Genomic DNA, 19,815 nt, shown 5'->3' with positions numbered 1-19,815 from the left:
ATTAATTAAATTAAATTACAAACAAACTTTAACGGTAATGTCACTTTTTAATGGCTTCTTTAAACTTCGCTTTAATTGGGCTTCTTTAATATTACGTAAGTATAAAAAGTATGGCGTCCAGAATTGCGTTTTTACATATTGACCGTCATCTAAATTCATACCTCCATTTTTAGGTCCGCATTTGTTAAACTGAATTTCGATTGCCTCTCGAACTTTTCTTTCAAATTTTTTGGGTTCTACTTTTAGCGTCTTTACCTGATCCCATTTTATATTACATGAACATTTAATTTTATGATGGCCAATTGCAGATTGTTCTAATTTTTCTTCAAAAACATTTTTTTGGTGTTGTTTTGTTCTTGTTGCTATTTTCATTTTTGTTTCGCCGATGTATTTTTGTTTACACTCGCATTCTATTAGGTATACTCCGGGATGGCTATTTGATGGTAGTTTTGTTTTGTTGCGCGAAGTTAGCAAAGATTTAAGATTTGCACTGGATTTAAAGACTGCCCTGTAACCTGCTTTCCTAAAGATTTTTCGAAGTTTTGGTGATAATATTGGGATCCACGGTAGTGATATAGTTGGCATAGTTGCTTCGTTGTTAAATAAAACTATTTCATTATTTGAGTGTCGTTTTTTTATAACAGTATTTGCAAGGTCTTGTAATTTCTTCTTTTCGTATCCATTTTCAGCAAACACATTTATTAGGAAATCGATTTCTTTATTTAAAAATTTTTCAGAGCAAATTGATAAAGCTCTATGAATAAATCCTTTAAATATTCCTTCTAAGATTTTTGGATCGTGGTTTGAATTGGGCTTAACCTGAATATTTGTTATTGCTTTTTTTCGATGTATGTTAAAATCATATTTACCTTTTTGATTATTTGTTATTTGGATGTCTAAAAAATTTAATCTTTTGTTTTCATCTTCCAATTCAATTGTGTATTTGATGGCATGATGTTGACTGTTTAATATTTGTTGAAAACGGATGGCATTATCTTTATTTGTAAATCTTGCGTGGCTATCATCTACGTACCTGAAAAACGATTTTATTTCTAACGGTGGATTAGAATGAAGCGCAATGTTGATTGCTTTATTTTCAAAAAATTGCAGGAAACCTTCCGCAAGTACTACCATGAGTGAAAGTCCTATTGGACCTGAATCTACAAGTTCGTGAATTTCTTCATTCCATAAAAAATAACATTTATATAAACACAGTTCTATTAGTGATTTTATTTCTAAAACGCTTAGTTTTGTTAGTTTATTTAAATTTGGGAAGTGCTCTAACATATCAAGAAGAATTTTTGTAGCCTCTCCCAGAGGAATTGATGGATATAAATTGACAACGTCATAAGATACTTGTATTTCATCATTTGATATATTCCAAAGTTTAGCTGTTTTTACAAAAGTTGACGAATTTTTTAACTTTGTTATGTTTTTATCTAAGATTGGTAAAAATATATTTACTAGATATTGTGATATTCCATAACTTGGTGTCCCGATGGTTGAAACTACTAATCGTTGATGGTTGAAACTACTAATAAAAAAAAAAAAAAAAAAAAAAAAAAAAAAAAAAAAATTAGTATTGAGAGAATTCGTATTTATTGAAGTTCATCTATTAAATATATATATATATATATTTCAAGTTGTATTATTTTCAAATACAATATCTCTTGTTCGTATAAGAGTGCTCAATATTTTGTATAAATAGAGCAATATATACACTGTCCTCCAAAACATTAGCATTGCTAATAAGTAATCAAAGTAGAAAATGTTTTTATTTTATTTGGTTGCTAATTTAGCAACCAAATAAAATAAAAACATTTTCTACTTTGATTACTTATTACAGCAATTTTGTTTTTTTAATTACGCTTTAAATGAAAAAAATGGTTAATGTTACATATAAGAAAAAAGATTTTAACATAACAAGACAACTTGAAAAAAAATAAACGTGAATTTTTGTTTGTATTGGTATTTTAACGCAAAAACGTGGTCCTCCAAAACATTAGCAACTTTTTTAAAACTACCCTAAAAAATGTTAATATCAATAGTTAATGGCATATCCTTTACTTTTTAGGATCAAGGAACATCCAGAGTACTCTATTCCAATCATTTATAGTCCAGTCTCTATGAGAATTTGCAAACTCAATTCTAGCTTTTCTATTCTTCTGAGAAATGAAAGGTTTTTTTGCTGCTCTAAAGCTCAAAAGTCCTGAAAGTTGTAACCGTCTACAAACTGTATTTTGAGACACGGAAAGTTTCAGTTTTTTAATAGTATCATTAGCGCTGTCAAAAGGATTTTTTTTAACATGACGAATAATTTTTCGATCGGTGAAACGACATGTTTTGAGTGGTCTTCCGCCCTTATGTTCTGTTTCTAAAGGACTACCTTTATTAAATCGTTTAATTATTCGACATACAATTGACTTATTAATGGAGTATTTCGTTGCGATTTCCTTTTGTTTGACTCCTTTCTTGTAATCTTTTACGATACGTTCTCGAAAAGCTAAATTATACTTGTTTCCTGCCATTATAATCCAAAACAGCATACATACGCGATCTTAAATTAATATTGTAATTATTGCAACACTCCGTATTCATCTCTGGACAAAAATTAACAATTAGTTGATTCTCATTGGTTAAGTACTAATAATTACAACACAACAGTTCCCTTGGGCATTATTTTCACACTTGTGCTGCTGATTTTCCGTGAGTTTTTGTGAGTAATTATAAAAAGTTGCTAATCTTTTGGAGGACCACGTTTTTGCGTTAAAATACCAATAAAAGCAAAAAAACAAGTTTATTCATTTTCAAGTGGTCTTATTATGTACAAATCTTTTTTCTTATATGTAATATTAAGCACTTTTTGTATTCAAAGCGTTATTAAAAAAATAAAATTGCTGTAATTAGTATTCAAAGTAGAAAAAAAGCATTTTTTTATTTGGTTGCTAATGTTTTGGAGGACAGTGTATATATATAGATATATATATATGTATATATATATATATATATATATATATATATATATATATATATATATATATATATATATATATATATATATATAACGAAGAAACAACAACTATGTATGGTACTTAAAGTTTCATGCCTAGCGGCAATCATCAGCCATGAAATACAAATCAAAAATCTATAAAAACCATTACAAATTGCAAAAATTACTGTATCGTGTGCTCTGACGTCATATTAGGAAAAAGAGGAGGAAAAGAAATAAGGAAAGAAAGAAAGCAATAAAGAAGTAAAGAAATGAAAGAAAGCAATAGAAAAATAGAGAAAAGAAAAGAAAGAAAGAAAAGAAAAGAAAAGAAAGAAAGGAAGAAAGAATGAAAGAAAAAAAAGGAAAGAAAGAAAAGAACGAAAAGAAAGAAAGAAAAGAAAGGAAAGAATATATATATATATATATATATATATATATATATATATATATATATATATATATATATATATATATATATATATATATATATATATCTGTATATAGTTATATTAAAAAAAAAACATTTTTCGGTATATAGTATTTTCTTTTTTTCAGTATATAGCATTTTTTTTCCCAGATTATTCAGATTTATTCTTGGTATCATATAAACAAAATTTAGTGGTACCAGTTTTAAATATAATCAAAACATACCAAGAAATGCGACAACCAGCCCCATAGTATGTGACAACCAACCCCGTGGATAGGGTTGGTTGTCACACGGAAAAGGTCTTTGATAAATGATTTTACAGCAAAAAAAAATTCACTCAATGTCATAAAAATATTCTAACAGTTATCGGAAATAGTTAAACTACTTTTGTGCAAAGTTTGGCATTGATTTGATGAAAAATAAAAGCTGAGCAGTCTAAAATATAAAAAGTGTGACAACCAACCCCGCTCTCCCCTACTTAACTCCGCAAAAATTTTCCTTGATAAAAAAATTGATACTGAAGTAAAATCAGATATCCGTGCATACATAGAAAGTTTTTCGTGAGTTTAGTTGCACTACTTAAAAGCACAGGCGACGAGAGAGTTTGTAGTCTTTATCAACTATGCAATAAAAAATGTAATAGTGAAGAAAATTCGTGTGCTAGTATGACAGCCTATGAAAGAAATATTAACAGGGTAATTGGGGAGGTTAAATCATTCTTTCAATTATTTTATCTTTTTTTAGTTCATTTAAATGGTTCCTATAAAGTGCTTTGTGGTCATTCTCTTCTAGAAAAATTTGTAATTATCCAACTATCCAACTTCCTGAAAGAATGGTATGATTTCTTAAAATGTCCAAATACACTTCTTTCATTATTATTTTGTCTATTTTAATAATATCAACGGCATTATTACTAACAAAACAACCCCACACCATGACACAACTTCCACCATGTTTTACAGTTGACACCACACACTTTTTAATTATCCGTTCACCATATTTTCTTTGAACAAATACACTTTTCTTCAAATCAAAAAATTTGAAATTTGATTTGTTGGTCTAACGTTTCCAGTCATAAATAACCTTCTTTTCATATTTTGCCTACTGTAGTCTTTTTTTCTTATTTTGGCCGAAGAAGTGGTTTCCTTGCGGCTATTCTATCGCCAAGCCCTGCTTCCATCAATAAGCTCCATGATGCATCTCCAACTTAAAGCCAGTGTTTTCAACTTAATGTTTCAATCAACTTGCAAAAATCAACATAGAATTATCGATAAATAGTTATTGCAAATATACAATAACATCGTAATTTAAAAACGGATAACTTTAACGAAGTATTTGAAAAATATATGCAAAAAAATATATACCACAATTTGAAAAAGAAACAACTTTAAAGCGTAAAAGAAATATAATATTAACAAAATATCGCAAAAACTTTCACACAACAAAATGGCGATTTAAAACTTCGCGCATGAAGTAAATTCTAATAGTCGATAGGTGGCGTTAGCACCCGGGAAAACCGTACGGTTCCCGTCTGACTCCCGTTGCCATAACCTTGATGATATCGCGACGCACTAACAAACATCAGCAACAGCAGAACATTTTCAGTTTCTTCTCTTATAAGTGAAAAAATACTTTCACATGCATGTTGAATGTAGTGTTTTATGTTGTGAAGAGTGTGATCAACAATAAACTAGTGTTGCTGATTGTTGATCACACTCTACCCAGACAAAGTTTGCTACTCCAAAGGCTGTAAGAAAAAATGAGGTTTTTAGTGTGAGTTTTCACCAAAGTTTATTTATATCTAACAATTCAGTTATCAGTCTGACTGCTGTATACTGTCCAAACTAATGGGCCCCTGCGCACTTGTGGGTTTAGAGTGCCCACTAATTGTTTTTTAATGTCATTTTTACTTAAAAACTTTAAATTAAAAACTGATGCGTATAAAAGAACAGAACAGGCAGAAAAAAAGTGACCATAAAAAGCTAAAAATATAAAAAACTTCTAATTTCCTGTTTGTATACTGAAAGAGTTTGTCCTGATTTATTTGACTCCTGTTTTTAGATAAAATGATTTATTATAGATATATATAGCTCAAATTTGCAGAAACTTTCTGTTTTTAAGTGAAGGGCTCAGCGGAAAAGTTGACTAAGCCACAATTACTTAATTTTTAGTAAACTGTAAAAGACTTTAAGGATATTTTTAAAAATAACAGGAAAAATTATCATTATCAGAAAAATAGTATTTATTATAAAGACAAGTGAAAAAATACACTGGTATATCTACTAAAAAATTAGGACACTATATTACTTTGTTCTGCAATAACAAAAAAGTTAGGCAACTTTGCCTCTTCAAAATTTTTAAAATATTGTTAATAGAGTTGGTTAGGCTAAATGGATGTTTTGTTTATGACTTGTTAATGATTCTTTTATATATGTAGCATGCACTAATTTATGTCTTCGTCACCAGAATCATCTGTTAGACCCAAATCAGTTGCCTCCTTGTCACCTTTAAGAGCAAGATAATAGGGATGATGGACAGGTGGTATGAATTGTATTAGCTCAAAAAGATCACTTAGCTATTCTCTTGTGAGTTTTCTACCATTGGGGTACAAGGGCTCAAGTTCAACATTGATAGTGGTAGATGGCCGTCCACGAGTTCGCTTTGTTACGTCCAGCAACGTGAATGTGTCACTTTCTAAATGTGTTTGCTTCATTTGAAATGAGCGTGGTGATCCTTTTTCCAATTTTTTCCAGCATGTCTTTAGCCATGAAACTTTTTCGCCATTTGTTAATTTTTTTCTATTGGTTATCCCACTCTCCAATGATTTTGTACTGAGAAATTCATGGGTCTCCATTTTTTTTCTCCAATAAATATTGGGGCCCTCTTCTTTGCATTTTTAATAAGGTCTATCCAATAATCTGGAACAAAAACTTGGTCCTTCCTTTTTTTGGCTTTTTCAATCACAGCAAAGTCTTGGTTGCAGGAGGAAAAACTATGCCCTGGTACAAAAAATTTCTGTTCAATGGTTTTCAGAAATGGAGATTTGTGCAAAATATATTGTAATTTGTTTATAGGAACGACAATTTGCCCAATGGGAGTTATTTGATGCAGTATACGTCCTGTGTTTTTCTTTTACATCAACAGAACCCATCACAAAGGCATTTTTTAAATCCCAGTTCATGGTGTAAAAGTTAGAAAAAATTTGATTATGGCAAGCAACTGTTATTTTACTGCTGCACTCTAGATTGCAACCACAATCTTTGTAAATAAAAATCTTTGGTTCAACTACTTTGCCCTTTGATGTAACATATCCCTTCCCTGTTGACCTTTTCTGTTTCAAAATATTTCTTTTGTGTAGTTCTGGATGGGCAACTCGCTTACGACTATGTCTATGACTATGGGTTTCTCCTTGTACTTCCTGGGAAAAGCTGTCATCCTCTCCTACTTCTCCAACAAGGTTAACATTTGAATCTGAAATGAAAATGTTAGGTAAAAATTATTTTTTAACAAGAAAAGAATTCCTAACAAAACAAACTAAATGGCCCTAGCTAGTCTAATGCTAGACCTAACACCAATGTAAACAATAAGTCCTAGGCCATATCAATATGACTAAAAAATTCCTTTTATAAGCCTATTTAGTTTTAGACAAATTGTACATACCATTAACTCCTGTTAGTATAGATATAGGTCTTGCATTTTCTTCAACATATTGATCCCCAATACTTGAAACTGAAATAAAAAAGTGCATGTCAGTTTTGAAAAACTAGAAGAGGAAAACCTGCCTAAACTACATTGAGGCTAGAAACTATATTATTGTATGATAAACTCAATGAAAAGTATATCTTGATGCTGCATTAACTATATACATACCTTTGCTAACATCATCCTCTAAAGAAGTGTTGTTATCTGTATCTGAATCATCACAATCACTTTTCATTAGAAACTCTTCCAAATCTGAGCAGTTCATTTTCGCCATGTTGATTGTTGGATAGGCAACTTTTCCACAATTCAAATTTTATTTTTCTGTTAAAGTAAATATGCGCGCTACTGCAGTTTCCCCACCCCCCCCCCCCCCCTTTTTTTTTTTATGATTGATTCTGATAGAGAATTTTATGCTGATTCAGAAAAATATAAAAACATAGGCCTGAAAATCAACGGAAAGTGCTCTAATTCGAAGTCAAAGTTGTAAAAAATCCCACTAAAAACCCTAATATTCGCCATTTTAAAAATAATAAGTTAAGTCTTTTTGCTGACAAAAGCTATACATTAATAGCATGGTTTTTACGTTAAAAAAGTTGTTAAAGTATGTTTATCTTGCGCAAGTTTTTGTGGCAATGAAAATAGCCGTTTTTTGATTTATTACAGAATAAACTATATTGCAAGTAATGTCCTTTTGTAATAATTTTTAAAAAAGAATTCAACAGTTTTTTTTTCCTAAAAGAAGAACTTTTGAAACTTAGTTCATTGTTGTTTTATCACATGTAAAATTTAGAAATAGTAACCTTCAAACCACTTTTTTTTAAATAAAAAAACCAGCATACGATACAATGATAATTATTCATCAGTTTGTCTGCATTCTCAAATTCTACGTTCAACCTTTATTTGAAATCTTCCATTAATTTCATTTCGTTATAACAATTTCGTTATAATACTTTAAAACAGTAATGCAAAGGCTTATGGAAACCAGGTCTGTTTATTGCGCAATGTAACGGTAATTAGTTTTCGTTAAAAATGAAAGCGTTTAAAAAAAAAAATGGCGAATATTAGGGTTTTGAGTGGGATTTTTTACAACTTTGACTTCGAATTAGAGCACTTTCCGTTGATTTTCAGGCCTATGTTTTTATATTTTTCTGAATCAGCATAAAATTCTCTATCAGAATCAATCATAAAAAAGGGGGGGGGGCGGGGGAGAAACTGCAGTAGCGCCGTAAAAATGATTATAGGTAGTAGCACTGTATGGATGGGCTTTAACACTTTTTCCACAACAAACTACATACTCAATGTACAGTTTGCAGTGATTATCCAGAAAATTTCAAAAATGTGGGTTAGACCACTTTTCCGCTGAGCCCCTCAATTTTAAAAAAGTTTTGATATTCACTGTGGTGTGACCGAACAAAGTCCTGAGCTTTAAGGAAGTCCTAATTTAAGAAATGATAAATTTCGCATATATAAAATAAACATTTGGGGAAAATAACTTTGTAATTTTAACTAGATATCTAGTTAGTTAAAATGACTAATTTTTTTTTTCTAGATTTTTTATTTTACAAATACGAAATATGTCATTTTTTAAATTAGGACTTACTTAAAGCATAGGACTTTGTTCGGTCTCACCACGGTATTTAATTTTTTTTTTTTTTTTTTTTTTCATTTTAATGCAACTTTTTTTTTTTTTTTTTTTTTGAATGTGAATAATTATTTTAGAAATAAGAACCGATTCGAAAATATTTAAAAAGACAATTCAAACGCGAATAAAAAAATCTATATTACTTAACACTTTAGATTTCCGTAAATTTTTAAAATTGAGCAAAAATGCCTCAAAATGCCCCTTCTTTTTCAGGTCTGTTTGCATAATTTTAAAACACTTAAACAATTTACGTCATGTAATATATGCAAATATAATGCAAAGAATAATGTTAAAATACTTTATAAATGTGATCTTTTTTTAATGTAATACTTGCAAATATTTTATCACGTGATTTTGCGCACTGAAATATTTCGTAGATCTATATCATAACAAAATAAATACTTTCAACTGAGTGAAACTATGTTGCCACTTTTGTTTCTCGTGATTCCTTGCCTAGTTATTTTATCCTTAAATAGGCTGTACAAAAAGATTTTTATTACTCCGTTAAATGTTCAAGGAAAGGTCGTTCTCGTTACTGGAGCTAGTTCAGGATTAGGAGAAGGTATTTTTATTATTGAAATTCTTTCTGTAACTTTTACAATAATTAAATAAGTAAAAGTTTACTATATAGTTCCGAGTAATTTTCCTTTAATTACTTTAAGTTTTTATTTTAAAAAAGAAGTTAAAAAATATGAGAGAAAAAAATGTTCAACATTATTCAAATCTCATTCAGCTTTTCAGTTATATCCTAAAACTTTCAACTTTGATAATAATGCTGGATGCATATTTGGAGGTTCAGATAGGAATAAAACTAAACATAAACTAATTTCTAAAAACATAAAACAATTTTGTGCTAGGTTAAACAAAACTTGGAATTATATAATTAAATTTAGTTGAGACACTTTTTTGATGTTTATCTGTTTTTGTTTATATAGCTTGTGCAAAGAAGTTTGCCCTTGAAGGAGCCAAAGTTATTTTGTGTGCACGAAATACTGCTGAGCTTAACCGTGTCAAAAAAGAAATATGTAATAATGAAGTAAGTAATATGAGAGTTTTATGTGATAAGTATTATAATTTAATGAAGCTATGTAGTACTTATCTAGTGTAATACATTTATACTATATTGTATTAGTTAGAGATTTTATATTTAACTAAAGATTCTTGCTAATATTCAATGTTTTTTGTTCTTTAAATTTTTTTTTATTATACCATAAAGGAAAGTGTTTGGCCTGTTATCATTCAACTAGATATAACAAATTCTGAAGATATAATAAAATGCAAAAACCGTGTCCATAAAGATTTTGGTGGAGTTGATATATTAATCAGTAATGCAGGAATTAGCCAGCGTGGATCAGTTATTGATACAAAAGATGATGTTCACATAAATATAATGAATATAAACTATTTTGGACCAGTTAGACTAATCAAAGGTAACTTTTCATTTGAAAGTTAAAATGGCCTCTAATTCCCCAGGATACTCAAAAATTCAAAAATATTCCTTCAAAAATTTTCAGAACCAATTGCAATTGCTATACAAAGTTCTGCATAATCATTCTATTGTTATCATGTGGCAATTTACAAATAAGTTTACAAAATACTTTACATATATATATGTATATATAAAATAATTTTACCTAGTTTTTAAAAGTGTTTTTTCAAAAGTTCTTTTCTTTTTGTAGCATTTTTACCAACTATGCTTCAAAAGAAGCAGGGTCATATTGTAAGTATTGGAAGCATACAAGCATTAATTGCAATACCTTTCAGGTCAGCGTGTAAGTTTAACTAAAATTAAACAGTTTATTTTTAAATGGGTTTTTTGTTTTAAATGGGTTTTTAAATATTTTCTAAATTGATAAAATGATTTTTTTTTTTTTAAGATTCAGCAAGTAAGCATGCAAATAAAGCCTTTTTTGACAGTCTTCGTGCTGAAGTTGCTGATGACAACATTAAAGTGACTGTAGTTAATCCAGGCTATATACATACAAACTTATCTTTAAATGCATTAAGTGCTGATGGAAGCAAGCATGGGGGTATTTTTAAAATTTTCTGTTTTTCTTGATTTCATTTTCTTTTTTTTTTGTTTAACTATTAGCAAGTTTTCTTTTTTGGGATGAAAAAATAAACTTCTGAAATTTTGAGTTTAATGCTGCTGGTTGCAACATTAAACTAGTTTAATGTTGAGTTTGAGTTAACTCAAAATGACACCTTTTTTTCTTCTAGAAAATATACTGAAAGTTTAATTTTTATGTGATCTACTAATCAGAATATAGAGGAGAGTGGGGCACTATGATCAGCATTTTATCAGTTTTTTTAGCTGGATTTTATCTTTGTCACCTAACAATAAAATTAGTTTCATTTACAGTTTCTTTTTTATCAAGTTTTTGTTGTCTAATTATGGTCTGTGAATTTTTTTAAGAATTTTAGTATTTTTCAATAAAAAAGTAACATTTTAACATTAACTTGAATAACCTACTTATTTATTCATAATAACAATCTTTTATCTTGAACAACTTTTTATATAGTTTTGGTATATGTTGTAGCTGCTGGCCATTCATACATAGCAAGTTGAGTTTCTCCTTTTGTAGGTATAGGGTACCATGATCATGTTAAGTTTCAGTCACAGTGAGGATATGTTTCTGGTGACCCAAACAAATGTTTTTCATCTATTGTCAATAACTTGTGTTAGTTACTTCATCTTTAAATGTAAGAATTAATTCTCTTGTGTATATTAGGATAGAGAAAGGTGGAAGCTTTTTCCATTTTGTTAGAAAATGTTTTTTATTAGGAGGTTAAATTAATTTTGAGGGTTTTTTTTTATCATAAAAAATACATTTGTTTCTAAATAATAAAAAAAATATCAAAATAGTTTTCATTGTTTGCAACAACTTTCTCCCATCTTTTTGGCAACAAATGAATTCCATTGTAAAAAATTTTTCTGGTTTTTGAGCTCTCCAGTATTTAAGCCAGTTTTTGACTTCTTTAAAGCAATTAAAATGCTGCTCTCCAAGTGAACGCTGCATTGACTGAAACAAATGATAATCTGATAGAGCAATGTCTGGTGTACCTAGTGGGTGGGGTAAAACATCCCAACTTAATTCTTCAAGATTTTCTCTTATGATTTTGCAACATTCAGACAAACATAATGCTGAAAAAATACTTTAACGTGTCTTTTGGCATAATCTGGTTGTTTTTCTTTAAGAGCTTTATTCAAGGCAACTAGTTGTTGTTGATAACGTATGTCTATTATAGTTTCTCCAGGCTTTAGCAGTATAGTTCACTTTAGCAGAATAGTTCTTTGGTCCCACACCAGATGCAAAGCATAACTTTCTTACCATGGATATTTCACTTTGGTGCAGATGTTGACGCTTGACCAGGATCACACCACAATTTTTTTTGCATAGGATTGTCAAAATAGATCCATTTTTTATCATCTGTTACAATTTAATGCAAAAAAGATTTTCTTTTATTTCTTTTATATGGAGAATGTTTTCACTCATTACCAATCTTTTTTCTAAATATCTTTCTTTCAATGCAAATGGCACCCATTTACCTTCTTTTTGGTGCTTTCCCATGAATTGTAAAGGCTTACTAACTGCAGCTTCAGTGACCCCTAATGCATCAGGCAATTGTTTTACAGTTTGAGCTGAATCTTTGTCTAAAAATGCATGCAATGAGATGGTGTATCCTCTTCATTAGTTTCTGCAAGCAAATGATGACCTTCAGCAGCAGATTTCTTTAGATTAAAGAATAAAAAGCTGCACCTGCTGCAATGATCTTTTGAAGCTCAAAATTGGTCATTTTTGGTTAAAAAAAATTAAATTTTTGTTCAAATTTACTAAATAAATTATGCTAAATTTTCAAGACTACTTGCTAAATTATTATTTAAAATGCAAAAATCATAATTGAATTTTAAAAAACCCTCATAATTAAGTTAACTTCCTTATGATTTATAACTTTTTCGCATGTATTTCATTTTGTTCTGAGATATATATTTTGTAATTATACTGTACAGCCTAATGTAAACTTTAGCTAAAATGCATATTAGAAATTTCTTTTATTTGTTTTTTATTGAGTTTAAATGAACAAAATATTATTGATGAAACAAAATTTAATGCAGCTGACTTGTTAACATAATTTGACTACAATCAAGGTTAAATGATTGTACAAAATTTGTACCAGCCAATTTTTTACTGTAAACAAAAAATATTGAAAGGATTAACATTGGTTGAATCTATGAAGTAAGTTGCCAAAGAAGTTTTGACAGAAAAATCATTAATGCATTTGTGATTGGTTGCTAATGCATTTAAAATTGTCAGGTTGAGCTGTTATGTCAAGTCATATTGATCTCAAAAATACAATAGGTCTACAGATTTGGTTTCACATACTAGAGTTTGGAACAAGTATGTAAACAAACAACATGCTGCTCAAGACATTTGAAATATTGATACATGTAAAAGTTGTTGCAACAATGAGTGCCGAGCAAGTTAGCAATCTGCAGAACTTGGAATACTAATAATGGTATGTTGTGCTGTGAAAGCACGGATCTTTTTTCATTTACCCATGAGAACTTCAAGAACCATGTAGCTAACAAAGGTCCTATTGGATACATAGCATGTCCATCTGGGTGTATGATATCTGTTGTGTTAGTCATCTGGGTGTATGATATTTTTTGTGTAATGTTCAATTAATTTTTTTTTGTTTTTAGAAAACCACGTTTTTATTGAATCTATAAACTTATCAAAAAATCTTGGTGTAACCTTATTAATTTTTTCTCCGCATTACCGCAAATTGCAGCCCCTGGAAAGTATAGTATTAGGTTCTTTAAAAAAGTGCCTTACAATCCTTCGTTTGAATGTTGATTACTTTCAAAACCGCGATGAAGATCTTTGATACTCTAGGAATAGTCATTTAAATGATACACCTTTGAATATAAAAGCTGGATTTGCTTTTTCTAAAATATAACCATTTAATATTTTTCAAAATGCTTCCAGCTGAAGTTCATGTATCGGAACGACGAATATCGACTCCATTTAAGTCTTTTTAATGTTGTTAATTTTAATTTTTGAACTGCGTTTTTGAGTTAGAACAAAAATTGTGTATTCATTTTTAACAGTTTGGAAAGATCTCTCCTGAAGAACATTTACCATTTTCTATAGCCGGACCAATATAAAACGTTGGGAGACCGAAGAAATAAAAAACAAGAATAATGACTGCTGCATTAATCTGGCTCTCAAACTCTGAAAACATGTTCGAACTGTTATACTAATCATCTCCAATATGGGGATTATTTGTATGACTTGCTTAATTTTTTTTTTTTTTTTTTTTTTTTAATGTTTGGCTTATGATATTAAATTGTTATTTCAAAGTGTTTCTGCCACCAAATGATTTCTTATGACAAGTTCTTATTTAAATGTTTAAAGTACTCAAAACCTGATCATGGTACCTAAATCTCCGCACTTTTAATACTGCTAATCAGTTATATACTAATCTAGTGATCAATAATTTAATTTACTAATCAAAAATATGCTAATTGTCGTTTTAATTCATTTAGTTATGGACAAAACAACAGCGACGGGAATGGACCCCTTTGAGGTAGCGTCTTCTATTTATCATGCTGTTATTTACTCAGTACAAGAACTAAATTTATCGGATTTAAAATCAAAATGTGCAATTTATGTCAGGACTTTTCTGCCTGGTATTTACTTTAAGATCATGCAGTTTAGAGCTCGTGGTGAGCGAAAAACTATGAAAAAGTCTTTTTGAAAACGATTTATTGCAGTCTATGTGATTTTAATTTCGTTATTTTTCATCAGGAATTCAGAAAAAATACTTCAGTGCTGGATAATATGGAATGTGTTTTTTTTTTTTTTTTTTTAATGAACTTTATTTCATTAATTGTTTTTGAGATATCTCATAAAATGAAATAAAGTTCATTCAAATAAATATTTATTTGAAGAATTTATTTGAAAAATAAAAAAGCATTATAATATTAAAAATATACTATATTACAATTATTATATAACATATTGTTGGTATATCACATTAAAATTTAAAATTGCTGAAGGGGTATCTCGCGGCATTTTAACTTAAAACGTTAAGTTTTAATGCATCTGCTTAAACTCATGCACCGTGGGCCGAAATTTGCAGTTTCTGGACAAAAATCCCTAGCTACTTCAGTAGAGCATTTGGACAGCAATTTTCTAATGCATAAAAACACTATTTCAGTTAATTTTTTAAAACTTTTTGCAGACAGGTTATTTATCAACTAACTTTTTTTTTGTTTCACCTCTTTTGTCAACAATAGTTTTTGTTTCATCTTTATTTTTCTCCTAAAAATTAGCTGCAACTTGTAACTTATGGGGAGTCAGTATTCAAAGCATTTTATCCGCCAATCATTGTGCGCTCTATGATTCACGATAATTATGTTTATGATAGGCGGTCTAAGGACGCAGTTATTAAAGTAGTTATATTCATTTATAATACCCTATTAATTCATATGAGCCTAACAGGCCAGCATAAAGGGGTAAAGATTTCTCACCAGTCTAAAGAATTTTACCAGAATATCCAATTGTCATTTAAACAGGGAGAGTTATGAGAAAAAATGAATCTAAACGCGAATATAGTGGATATATTTAATGAGTATGAAGATTTGACAGCCACAAAAAGATTTTTAATGGTATTTTCAATGTTAAATGACAGCTAAGAGATTCAAATTAATTTAAAATTTCAGTGCCATCTTAACCCATTATAAAGAATAAAAACAGTTCCTACTTCAAGCTGTACAAAAGCCTCATACACTTTTCCTAGATAATACTTATTGTTTCAAAACTGTCTCAGAAATAATTTTAAAAAAATCTTGACAATTGGTATAGTAGTCTGACAGAGTATAGTGCAGCTTGCCAACCTGATGGAAATACAAAACTTAGTGATAGACAATCTTGCAATAGCAGCAACTATTTAACTTTATGCTCTGTTTTATCATCTTACTGCAGAGCTATCATCAGGCTGCAGAGCTCAGTATGCACTAGTTTTTACATAAATAAAATTTATGTTTTGTTGGAATTGTGTCACACCTGACTGTGCTATATGCTCGTTTGAGTCACAAGGATTGTGCTATTTGCTCACTTGTTATCTATGTTTTCTTTAACACCTGCTGCCAAAAAAAGAGCTGATTATTTTAAATAATCTGTTTCAACGAATTTCAATTTTCTGAAAATTCTATCGAAACTTTTGCCAGAGTAAAAATTAATAAAATTAGAGCCTCAAGTTTAGTGTCAATTCCACCAATCTCTGCCTCATTGGAAGACCGCTCTCAAGTTTAGGGTTAATTGTTACTAAAAAATGAAACAATATCTAATATGTAACAAAGCAGACAAGCTGGTTTTCGTCATACGACCAGCGGCGAATGTTTAGTCCTTGATTGTTGTTTTTGTTTTGTGCTAAGAAATTTTGATGTTTAAGATTGGGCTATTGTATGGATATATATGGTTTGTGTATGATTCAGTAATGTATGGATTGTGTACGGTTTGTGTATGATTCAGTGTTGTATGGATATGTATGGTTTGTGTATGATTCAGTGTTGTATGGATTGTGTATGGTTTGTGTATGATTCAGTGTTGTATGGATTGTGTATGGTTTGTGTATGATTCAGTGTTGTATGGATTGTGTATGGCTTGTGTATGATTCAGTGTTGTATGGATTGTGTATGGCTTGTGTATGATTCAGTGTTGTATGGATTGTGTATGGCTTGTGTATGATTCAGTGTTGTATGGATTGTGTATGGCTTGTGTATGATTCAGTGTTGTATGGATTGTGTATGGCTTGTGTATGATTCAGTGTTGTATGGATTGTGTATGGCTTGTGTATGATTCAGTGTTGTATGGATTGTGTATGGCTTGTGTATGATTCAGTGTTGTATGGATTGTGTATGGCTTGTGTATGATTCAGTGTTGTATGGATTGTGTATGGCTTGTGTATGATTCAGTGTTGTATGGATTGTGTATGGCTTGTGTATGATTCAGTGTTGTATGGATTGTGTATGGCTTGTGTATGATTCAGTGTTGTATGGATTGTGTATGGTTTGTGTATGATTCAGTGTTGTATGGATTGTGTATGGCTTGTGTATGATTCAGTGTTGTATGGATATGTATGGTTTGTGTATGATTCAGTGTTGTATGGATTGTGTATGGCTTGTGTATGATTCAGTGTTGTATGGATTGTGTATGGCTTGTGTATGATTCAGTGTTGTATGGATTGTGTATGGCTTGTGTATGATTCAGTGTTGTATGGATTGTGTATGGCTTGTGTATGATTCAGTGTTGTATGGATTGTGTATGGCTTGTGTATGATTCAGTGTTGTATGGATTGTGTATGGCTTGTGTATGATTCAGTGTTGTATGGATTGTGTATGGCTTGTGTATGATTCAGTGTTGTATGGATTGTGTATGGCTTGTGTATGATTCAGTGTTGTATGGATTGTGTATGGCTTGTGTATGATTCAGTGTTGTATGGATTGTGTATGGTTTGTGTATGATTCAGTGTTGTATGGATTGTGTATGGCTTGTGTATGATTCAGTGTTGTATGGATATGTATGGTTTGTGTATGATTCAGTGTTGTATGGATTGTGTATGGCTTGTGTATGATTCAGTGTTGTATGGATTGTGTATGGCTTGTGTATGATTCGGGTAACGGTAAACTCCTTAACTTCTAACACTTTAGATTTATATAAAACTTAACAGCAAGTTCTTAATATAAATAGTAATAATGTAATACTTTCTCAATCAAAGTATATAAATAAATAGTTAATAAATAATCTTTAACATTTTACTCAGCTACCCAGTGAGCACACCACGAAATATAAACGTTTTATTCACATACTTTGTTCGTGTTTCCGTCCAAAGTTTTTTTGAACGTTTTTTGAACGTATTAAAACACGTTGGAAATTAGACGATAGTTCGTCTGACTTTTTTTTCCCTTGAACTTTTGGGAAGTCAGACGAGAAAACTTTGGTTTTTGCGCTAATGCAATTTTTCATCTACCGGAACAAATATGTTCCTGCGGCTTTTCTTTGATCTTAATGAAATATTGTAAAGTTTTGGGGGTTTAATTATAGGTTGCGCCAAAATTTAGTTAATTAAATTATCAGTGCTCTTCAGAAGCAGTATAATAAAAGAAAAAGATAATTTAAAGTATGCTTTTAAAATAATTTGTGATTTTTTTATTAAATTTTTGAAGGATTACGAAAAAGAAGCTTTAAAAGCTCTTAGCAATTGCATATTAACCCCGTCATTAAACCTGCAAAACGTAATTATATTTCGCCATTATTCATTTTTTTAAATAACCAAAGTTTTCTCGTCTGACTTCCTAAAGTTCACGGGAAAAAATAGTCAGACGAATTATCGTCTAGTTGGAAATATCACGTAGCATTTGACACGTTTTTTAAACGTATTTAAAACATAATATAATTAGGCACCGGCGATTCGGTTCGCAAAATCCGCAAAACGTCAATCCGACTTATTTTGCAGATTAAAACAGTCCGATCGTTAAATATTTTTCACATCAAAACAGTTTTAAGAGAAGTTACATCTGTAAATTTTATTAACATGTTTCCACTTGACAACATGCATCTAGTGTGTCTTGGATGTATGCGTAGGCTGCTGTATTTCCTTAAAGGAACTATCACAGGAACAACTAAAAGGAATTTGTCTGCTAATATGTTAAATCAAATTTCTGAAAAGGTTGTTGCTTTAAATGGTAAACTACCAAGTGAGTTTGTCAGACAGCCAAGAACACTAACTGAACTTGATCGATGGAAAGCTACCGAGCTCAGATATTTTTTGCTTTATACTGGTATGGTTGCATGAAAGGGTGTTGTTGATAGCTCTGTTTACAAGCATTTTTTAAGTCTGTCTGTTGCTATAAGGTTATTATGTGAAAGTGATGATGCCATGAGAAATTCTAATCTGGAAAATGCTCGACGACTTATTCAGTATTTTGTTGTGAATTCTAGTGAGGTTTATGGTGATTTGTTTTGTGTATACAATGTACATGGACTTTTACATATTTGTGATGATGTAGAGTTTTATGGTGTCTTGCTTGATAGGTTATCTGCCTTTAAGTTTGAAAACTATCTTCAGAAGTTGAAAAGATTGATAAGAAGCAAACATAATTCATTGGCTCAAGTATGTAAAAGATTGGATGAACTGAGTGAATACAACCAACCTAAAAAATTTACAAGCAGAATGACCACCACCAAAAAAGATTCTTGTTTTTTAACTGAGGATAGTGTTGTGTTTCTTCAAAAATTGGTTGATGAAGATCACTCTGAGTGTTTGTGTTATAGCAAACAGTTTTTAGATGACTATTTAACAGTTTTTGTTTCTTCAAAGGATATTGGTATCTACTTTATCAGGAATACCATAAATCCTATTCTATGCATTAAAAGAAGAAGCAGCTTTTTACGGAAATGTATTTTTATGGCAGTTAAAGATGGATTTGTTGTTTCTGTTTTAGTGCATTTGGTTAAGCAGAGTAGAGATGGTTGATATTATTTGATGTGATTTATTTCTTTCCTTTACTTTATTTATAACTTTTTTATATCAATTTTTGTCTAGTTGGATGATGGGGCAAAAAATGGTTAATTAGGGCAAATAAAAAGCACTATGAAAATTATTTTCATAGAAAAAAAAGTTTAAAAATAAATTTTATTGAACAAAAAGTTTTTTATTTGTTACAAAAAAATTTTTTTTTTAAATGTTTCAAGATTTTGATTAGCTCTTAATTTTTTTCTGGTACCCAACTTTTTTGATAGGTCCTAATATAACTGTTTATTTTTTTTCTCAGTTTGAGAAAGAAAGAATATCAACCAGGGTCTCAAGCAAATTGGAATAATATCCTGATTTTGAAAACATTATTCCTTTTTATAATGATTTGTATATAATAATGCAAGAAAATTTTTAAATTACTTTTTTGTAATAAAAAATAAAAAATATTTACTCAATGAAATATTACTTTCAAATCAAGATTTTATTTTTATCTTTTGTGAGCCAGGT

The 19,815-nt window shown here is 30.0% G+C and overlaps 1 protein-coding gene and 1 pseudogene across 2 annotated transcripts; one reads left to right on the top strand and one right to left on the bottom strand.

The window, feature by feature from the left end:
* Positions 1-6,608: 6,608 nt before the first annotated feature.
* LOC149886057 (uncharacterized) lies at positions 6,609-7,485 on the bottom strand (annotated as a pseudogene). Its single transcript, XR_016454149.1, has 3 exons — positions 7,290-7,485; positions 7,080-7,148; positions 6,609-6,890 (listed from the first exon to the last, which is right to left on the bottom strand). The product of XR_016454149.1 is annotated as an uncharacterized LOC149886057 (transcript).
* A 1,579-nt stretch (positions 7,486-9,064) lies between these two features.
* LOC149886056 (peroxisomal reductase activating PPAR-gamma-like) lies at positions 9,065-14,610 on the top strand. Its single transcript, XM_090093143.1, has 6 exons — positions 9,065-9,325; positions 9,699-9,799; positions 9,980-10,193; positions 10,443-10,535; positions 10,641-10,793; positions 14,315-14,610. The coding sequence occupies exons 1-6, from the start codon at positions 9,184-9,186 to the stop codon at positions 14,524-14,526; spliced, it is 915 nt and encodes a 304-aa protein (XP_089949269.1). The 5' UTR covers positions 9,065-9,183; the 3' UTR covers positions 14,527-14,610.
* The last annotated feature ends 5,205 nt before the right edge of the window (positions 14,611-19,815 follow it).

The sequence above is a fragment of the Hydra viridissima genome, unplaced genomic scaffold, assembly GCF_058129835.1.
Source record: "Hydra viridissima isolate aposymbiotic clone 2 unplaced genomic scaffold, HvirCarnegie_v1 scaffold_7, whole genome shotgun sequence".
Taxonomy (NCBI): Eukaryota; Metazoa; Cnidaria; class Hydrozoa; order Anthoathecata; family Hydridae; genus Hydra; species Hydra viridissima.
This window is presented reverse-complemented; position numbering and strand designations above follow the sequence as displayed.